The sequence below is a fragment of the Phoxinus phoxinus genome (assembly GCF_949152265.1).
Source record: "Phoxinus phoxinus genome assembly, chromosome: 25".
NCBI classification, from domain to species: Eukaryota; Metazoa; Chordata; class Actinopteri; order Cypriniformes; family Leuciscidae; genus Phoxinus; species Phoxinus phoxinus.
This window is the reverse complement of record NC_136900.1, coordinates 3651982-3660067: the sequence shown is the minus strand read 5'-3', so window position 1 is coordinate 3660067 and position 8086 is coordinate 3651982. Positions and strand designations below refer to the sequence as shown.

The window sequence follows — 8086 nt, the reverse complement described above, 5'->3', positions numbered from 1 at the left end:
CCTAACGAAACCTACCAATTCACAAAATTAACAGAATGCATAGCTGATATAAAAAAATGAATGGCTAGTAATTTCCTACTACTAAATTCTGAAAAAACAGAGATTTTAATTATTGGACAAAAACTTCCTCACGTAATAACGCAATAGAGTACTGTCTAACACTTGATGGCTGCTCTGTTAAGTCTTTGTCGTCGGTTAGGAACCTGGGTGTGCTCTTTGATACCAATTATTTCATTTGAAAGTCACATGTCTAGTATCTGTAAAATTGCATTTTTCCATCTTAAAAATATATCAAAATTACGCCATATGCTCTCATTGACAAATGCGGAACAATTAGTTCATGCGTTCATGACCTCAAGGCTAGATTATTGTAATGCTCTACTGGGTGGTTGCCCTGCACGCTTAATAAACAAACTACAGCTAGTTCAAAATACAGCAGCTCGAGTTCTTACCAGAACCAGGAAGTTTGACCATATTAGCCCCGTTCTGCCAACACTGCATTGGCTCCCTATTAAACATTGTATAAATTATAAAATATTGCTGATTACTTACAAAGCACTAAATGGTTTAGCTTGAGTGAGCTCTTTACACATTATAGTCCTTCACGTCTATTGCGATCTCAAAATTCCGGCCAGTTGATAATACCTAGAATATCAAAATCGACTGCTGGCGGTAGATCCTTTTCCTATTTAGCACCAAAACTTTGGAACAGTCTTCCTACCATTGTCCGGGAAGCAGACACACTGTCAGTTCAAATCTAGACTAAAAACACATCTCTTTGACCTAGCATTCACATAATACATTTTAGACTTCTACAGTATAACTCAATGTTAGGCTGCATAGATTAGGTCAGCCGGAACTGGGAACACTTCCCTTAAATCCTGATGTACTCGTTACATCATAAGAAGAATGGCATCTACGCTAATTTTAGTGTCTTTGTTTATCCCGAGGTTTTCCCGCAACCTGCCAGGTCCAGGCCGTATCCAGATCTGACGAAGGACCTTCGCCTGGACCCGATGACAACGCAGTGCTGAAGTGCCAACTAGCCACTCCCTATGGAGGATCCCTTTACCACTCTACAGATAAAGCGTTGTCGGGATAATTTTGGTTTTGCGTATCTACCCCGAAGTGATACAATTCGGTCTAAAAATGTTTAAGGCCAGACAAGTAGTTTGTTAAGGCTTGGTTTGTAGGGAATTACAAACCTGCGCACATATATTCAAAAGTGCATAACTATAGAATTCATTCTTACGTTTAAAGTCTGTAGAGAGAACGGTATCGTCTTAGCGGTCTCTAATTTATTAACTAATGATCCTTGCAACGGAAGTGAATCAATCAAAACTAACTTTAGCTGGAAAATATATTTATTCAAGAACTGCTATAAAGCCAAAACTATCTCTGTTACCTTAAATTATCCGTCTATCACTGTAAAGCTGCTTTACAACAATCTACATTGTTAAAAGCGCTATATAAATGAAGATGACTTGACTTGACTCATAGCCGGACTATGTTGGGTTCATAGTTAACCTAGACCTTTTTGTGTTTCTTAATCTAACATACTGTTGTTGTGCTATAGTGTTCATGCTAACCCATTTACAGGGTTATTGTTATTAGTAAAACATAGTTTTTGTTGTTTACATGTAGACCGTTTTCAAAAACTTGCACTTTGAAACCCATTTCCAAAACGCGTTGTCGTGTAAACGAAAGGCCAAAACGCATAAAAAGATTTAAGTTTTTAGTTGAAAACGGTGCCGTGTAAACAGTCCCTAAGTTCTATGAGATATAACATCAGCAAGTCTGCTGGGTGATTCATTAATTATTGATCTCATTAATTAGCAGATTAGCCTAGTTAACGAGTCATCCAGGTGGTACAAATGGTTTTCTTTTTGGCTTTAAAAGACATGTTAGGTTTGAAACTTTAGCTTTTGCAGTTGAATTGGTTGTCTTAGTGGCTTAGTTCATGTTATAGAATGGGTGTGATTAAAATGACTGTTTTGGTAGTTCTTTATCAACAGTTAGTATGGCATGGTGAGTTTATTTTTTGTTTGTTGTTAGTAAGTTTATTTGTCTGTTTTTTTTTTTTATTATGTCAAATTTGTTTTTCAGTTTTCAGCTGTGCAGTCCAAGATGGATCTTTAGATTTCTCATTGAGTGATGTTGGGAGAATAGTTGGAGAAAAAGGTTTGTAGACATGTATTTCATAATGTATTTCTAACCCATTTACATGGTGGTGGTTTTTGCTATTTGCAAAAAAAAAAAAAGAAGCTTTTTCTCTTTCTCCCTCTTTCCAGAAAATTTTAACTCTGTCCAACTGCAGGGCACTTTTAGCCAGGATGACTCTGAGGGGTCTGGTTCTGTCAACACCACCTTCAGCCAGGACGATGTTGAGGGGTCCAGTTCTGTGAACGCAACCTTTAGCCAAGACTATAATGAGGGGTCTGGTTCTGTGAATGCCACCTTCAGCCAGGATGATGTTGAGGGGTCTGGTTCTGTGAATGCAACCTTTAGCCAAGACTATGCAGAGGCGTCTAGTTCTGTGAATGCCACCTTCAGCCAGGACTCTCCTGAGGGATCTGGTTCTGTGAACACCAACTTCAGCCAATACAATTCAGAGGGGTCTGGTTCTGTGAACGGCACTTTCAGCCAAGACTATGCAGAGGGGTCCAATTCTGTGAACGCCACCTTTAGCCAGGACTCTCCAGAGTGGTCTGGTTCTGTGAACGCCAGCTTCAGCCAAGACTATGCAGAGGGGTCTGGTTCTGTGAATGCCACCTTCAGCCAAGACTCTCCTGAGGGGTCTGGTTCTGAGAATGCCACCTTCAGCCAGGACAATGTTGAGGGGTCTGGTTCTGTGAATGCCACCTTCAGCCAGGACTCTCCTGAGGGATCTGGTTCTGTGAACACCAACTTCAGCCAATACAATTCAGAGGGGTCTGGTTCTGTGAACGGCACTTTCAGCCAAGACTATGCAGAGGGGTCCAATTCTGTGAACGCCACCTTTAGCCAGGACTCTCCAGAGTGGTCTGGTTCTGTGAACGCCAGCTTCAGCCAAGACTATGCAGAGGGGTCTGGTTCTGTGAATGCCACCTTCAGCCAAGACTCTCCTGAGGGGTCTGGTTCTGAGAATGCCACCTTCAGCCAGGACAATGTTGAGGGGTCTGGTTCTGTGAATGCCACCTTCAGCCAAGACTCTCCTGAGGGGTCCGGTTCTGTGAACGCCACTTTCAGCCAAGACTATGCAGAGGGATCTGGTTCTGAGAATGCCACCTTCAGCCAGGACGATGTTGAGAGGTCTGGTTCTGTGAATGCCAACTTCAGCCAAGACTCTCCTGAGGGGTCCGGTTCTGTGAACGCCACTTTCAGCCAAGACTATGCAGAGGGGTCTGGTTCTGTGAATGCTACCTTCAGCCAAGACTCTCCTGAGGGGTCTGGTTCTGTGAACGCCACTTTCAGCCAAGACTATGCAGAGGGGTCTGGTTCTGTGAATGCCACCTTCAGCCAAGACTCTCCTGAGAGGTCTGGTTCTGTGAATGCCACTTTCAGCCAAGACTATGCAGAGGGGTCTGGTTCTGTGAATGCCACCTTCAGCCAAGACTATGCAGAGGGGACTGCTTCTGTGAACGCCACCTTCAGCTAGGATGATGCGGATCGGTCTGGTTCTATTTTAGCCTGTCTATTAACTTGTCATGAGTCAAGATTATGTCTAACAAAATAAATGTATGTGTTTTGGAATGGGTTTCATTGTTTGGTTTGTCAACTCCTTTCTTTTAGATTTGCTTGGGTTTTACAACCAGTTTGATTAGTTTGTGATGGCTTGATTGTCATGTGGATAACAGGAGGCCTGTCTATTGAGGTCTGGTTTTGACCAAGAATTGTTCAGCTGTGAGGTTCAGTGAACATTGATTGAACATTGATAGACTATGATAGGTAAAAGTGTCTATAAAATGTTGCAGATATTTATAGATGAGTGAATAAGGAGTCTTGTGTAAGCAGTTTGAAAGACAAGTTTGAGATGCGTGTGTTCATTCATTTCAAGTTGTTTCACGGTTTGACAAACAATCTAATTTCAGAGCTCCCTTTCTACACTCTTGAATTACTTGTAGCTATCGTAGGAAGTTTGCTGTATGTCTGTCAGATGTGTCTTCAGTCTAGGTTTAGACCATTTCTGGAGAAATCACAAGAAAATATATCATTTTAGATTCATGTTTGTTACTACCTTTTTTAAATTATTACTCAATGAGACAATTACTTGTTCTGTCCTCTTTTTATATATTTTTGTTTTCCACCAGTTAATGTTGAGTAATATAGTGTTGCCTGGTTTCACAGTCAAATCTTAAACCTAGCCCCAGACTAAAATTCATAGCTTAGTTTTGGTTTTACATGAAAGCATATTTAAAATAAAAAAATGTGTAAGGTACTTTTATAAAAGCTACTCAAATTTCCTAATTTATTTAAAGCCTAATCCTGGCTTAATCTAATTCTTGTCTGTGATACCAGGGGCCTATACCATGAAGCCGTTTTAGGTGGTGAGCTTGTGTGATTCGGTTTAGTTTGTGCCAACCCTGGGTTTTAGGCACCATGAAAGTGGTTTGGCTTTTAGCAGTGTTCATCGCCATAGTAACTTATGCTCCACGACTAATCTGGTCCGGGGCAGGTTATGTTCCAGGTAAGAGGTTGCTAACCGAACTTGGACCAATCAGCTGTGAGAAAAGTGACACATCTGATGCAATAAAGTCACTCCACCTGTTTCCACTCCAAATTAAAGATCACTACACAGCAAATGATTTTTAAAGACAATAACGTCTAGCTTTTAGTAATGCTTATTTAGAATAATATTTTTGTATGATTTAGATATTATTTATGTAATTATTGTAACCTTAATCGATCACACGTACAATTTTAGTTAATCAATTATTATTACGGCAGTTTAATTGAATAAATATATAAAGGTAATATAAATACGCTATAGAATTAATAGATAAAGCTAAAATGACTACATGTGAGTTTAAATGTTACATTTTCTTATCAAATGTAAACTAACTTCACAACTTTTACTTGCACTGATATAGCAAGACTTTTTATTTTAGTTGTCCTCTTTCATAGACAGCTATTTTCTTCTTGCTGTGTAAATTTGTTTAAATTCATATTTTTCAATCTCGTAATATTCTGTAGTGAATCGCACTGCTTCTCTCGTGAGAAATTAATCTAAGTTTCACTCTTTCTCAGCATGTGATTGGTTGTTCGCTACTGATGTCACACCTAAACTCAGGATCAAAGCCTGAGTTGACAGAGAAAGTTGATGATCAGCATCATGGTACCAACAAAGCCTGTTTGGATTGGTTTGGTTTTGTCAACTCAAAACTAATCCTGTAGCCTTAGTTTGTTCAACTACCATCATGGTACAGGCCCCAGGCCTAAGTATTTGTGTTGTTGGGCTTTCTTTCAGTGGAGGTCAATAAATCACAAAAGATTATCATTGAAACTTTAGGGTAAGTTTACACAACAACGATATGCTTAAAACGGATATGTTTTTCAAAAACTTTCACTTTGAAACGTGTTTTCAAAAACTTGCGCTTTGAAACCCGTTTTCAGGCATCCAAAACGCTGGTGTCGTATAAACAGCCCCTAACTTCTATGGGATATAACATCAGCAAGTATGCCGGTTGATTAATTAATTATTGATCTCATTAATTAGCAGATTAGCCCCTTTAATCAGTTAACGAGTCATCCAGGTGGTACAAATGGTTTTCTTTTTGGCTTTAAAAGACATGTGTGGTTGACACTTTAGCTGTTGCAGTTGAATTGGCTGTCTTAGAGGCTCAGTTCATGTTATAGAATGGGTTTGATTAAAATTACTGTTTTGGTAGTTCTTTATCACCAGTTAGTATGGCATGGTGAGTTAAATTTTAGTTTGCTTTTAGTAAGTTTATTTGTCTGTTGGTGTTTTTTAAATGTCAAATTTGTTCCTCAGTATTCAGCTGCGCAGTCCAAGATGGATCTTTAGATTTCTCATTGAGTGATGTTGGGAGAGTAGTTGGAGAAAAAGGTTTGTAAACCTGTGTTTCACAATGTAACATACTCTTGTGCCAAAGTAATGAGTTTATACTAACCCATTTACATGGTTGTTGTTTTTGCTATTAGAAAAAAAACATGTTTATTTCTCTCTCTCCCTCTTTCCAGAAAATTTGAACTCTGTCCACCTGCAGGGCACTTTTAGCCTGGATGATGCTGAGGAATCCAGTTCTGTGAATACCACTTTCAGCCAGGACAATGCTGAGGGATCCAGTTTGGTCAATTCCACCTTCAGCCAAGACTATGCAGAGGGGTCTGGTTCTGTGAACGCCACCTTCAGCCAGGACTCTCCTGAGGGGTCCGGTTCTGCCAACGCTACCTTCAGCCAAGACTATGCAGAGGGCTCTGGTTCTGCCAATGCTACCTTCAGCCAGGACTCTCCTGAGGTGTCTGGATCTGTGAACGCCACCTTCAGTCAGGACTCTCCTGAGGGGTCGGGATCTGTGAATGCCACCTTCAGCCAAGACTCTGCTGAGGGGTCTGGTTCTGTGAACGCCACCTTCAGCCAGGACTCTCCTGAGGGGTCTGGTTCTGTGAATGCCACCTTCAGCCAAGACTATGCAGAGGGCTCTGGTTCTGCCAACGCTACCTTCAGCCAAGACTCTGCTGAGGGGTCTGGTTCTGTGAATGCCACCTTCAGCCAGGACTCTCCTGAGGGGTCCGGTTCTGCCAACGCTACCTTCAGCCAGGACTCTCCTGAGGGGTCTAGTTCTGTGAATGCCACCTTCAGCCAGGACTCTCCTGAGGGGTCCGGTTCTGCCAACGCTACCTTCAGCCAAGACTATGCAGAGGGGTCCGGTTCTGCCAACGCTACCTTCAGCCAAGACTCTGCTGAGGGGTCTGGTTCTGTGAATGCCACCTTCAGCCAGGACTCTCCTGAGGGGTCCGGTTCTGCCAACGCTACCTTCAGCCAGGACTCTCCTGAGGGGTCTGGTTCTGTGAACGCCACCTTCAGCCAGGACTCTCCTGAGGGGTCTGGTTCTGTGAATGCCACCTTCAGCCAAGACTATGCAGAGGGGTCCGGTTCTGCCAACGCTACCTTCAGCCAAGACTCTGCTGAGGGGTCTGGTTCTGTGAATGCCACCTTCAGCCAGGACTCTCCTGAGGGCTCCGGTTCTGCCAACGTTACCTTCAGCCAAGACTATGCAGAGGGGTCCGGTTCTGCCAACGCTACCTTCAGCCAAGACTCTGCTGAGGGGTCTGGTTCTGTGAACGCCACCCTCAGCCAGGACTCTCCTGAGTGGTCTGGTTCTGTGAATGCCAACTTCAGCCAAGACTATGCAGAGGGGTCCGGTTCTGCCAACGCTACCTTCAGCCAAGACTCTGCTGAGGGGTCCAGTTCTGTGAACACCACCTTCAGCCAGGACTCTCCTGAGTGGTCCGGTTCCGTGAATGCCACCTTCAGCTAGGATGATGCTGATGGGTCTTGTTCTGTTTTAGCCCCTCGCTATTTAAATTGTCATGAGTCAAGATTCTGTGTAACAAAATAAATGTATGTGTTTTGGAATGGGTTTCGTGGTTTGTCCAGAAACTTCACACGCATTACCTTTACAGGCGAAACTTGCATGTGCTCCGGTCAAATGTAAATAATGGTGTCAATACTGTATCAGTTTGAGCCAGAATCAGACCCAGCAAGCGGCAATGAATAGTCAAGCAGAACCTCCCCAAACACGGCTCTTTCAAATGTTTCTGAATGGTAATTTTTTATTTTATTATATTGGTAACACTTTACAATAAGGTTCATTTATTAAACATTATTTAATGTATTAACTAACATGAACAATACATTTGTTACAGTATTTATGAATCTTTGTTAATGTTAGTTAACATGAATAAAGCTGTTCATTGTTTGTTCATGTTAGTTCACAGTGCATTAACTCATGTTAACAAGATTTTAATAAAGTATTAGTAAATGTCGAAATTAACATTAACAAAGATGAATAAATGCTGTATAAGTGCAGTTCATTATTAGTTAACGTTAACTAATGTAGTTAACTAATGTTAACTAATGAAC

General features: G+C 41.6%; 2 protein-coding genes across 2 annotated transcripts; both read left to right on the top strand.

Annotated features, from left to right (window-relative positions):
* Positions 1-1859: 1859 nt before the first annotated feature.
* On the top strand, positions 1860-4319 carry LOC306993941 (uncharacterized protein). The gene is made up of 3 exons (XM_079604156.1): positions 1860-2028; positions 2107-2181; positions 2292-4319. Exons 1-3 carry the CDS (start codon positions 1971-1973, stop codon positions 3635-3637), a joined length of 1479 nt encoding a protein of 492 aa, XP_079460282.1. The 5' UTR covers positions 1860-1970; the 3' UTR covers positions 3638-4319.
* A 1412-nt stretch (positions 4320-5731) lies between these two features.
* Positions 5732-7802, top strand: LOC306993930 (uncharacterized protein). The gene is made up of 3 exons (XM_079604146.1): positions 5732-5894; positions 5972-6046; positions 6181-7802. The coding sequence occupies exons 1-3, from the start codon at positions 5837-5839 to the stop codon at positions 7479-7481; spliced, it is 1434 nt and encodes a 477-aa protein (XP_079460272.1). The 5' UTR covers positions 5732-5836; the 3' UTR covers positions 7482-7802.
* The last annotated feature ends 284 nt before the right edge of the window (positions 7803-8086 follow it).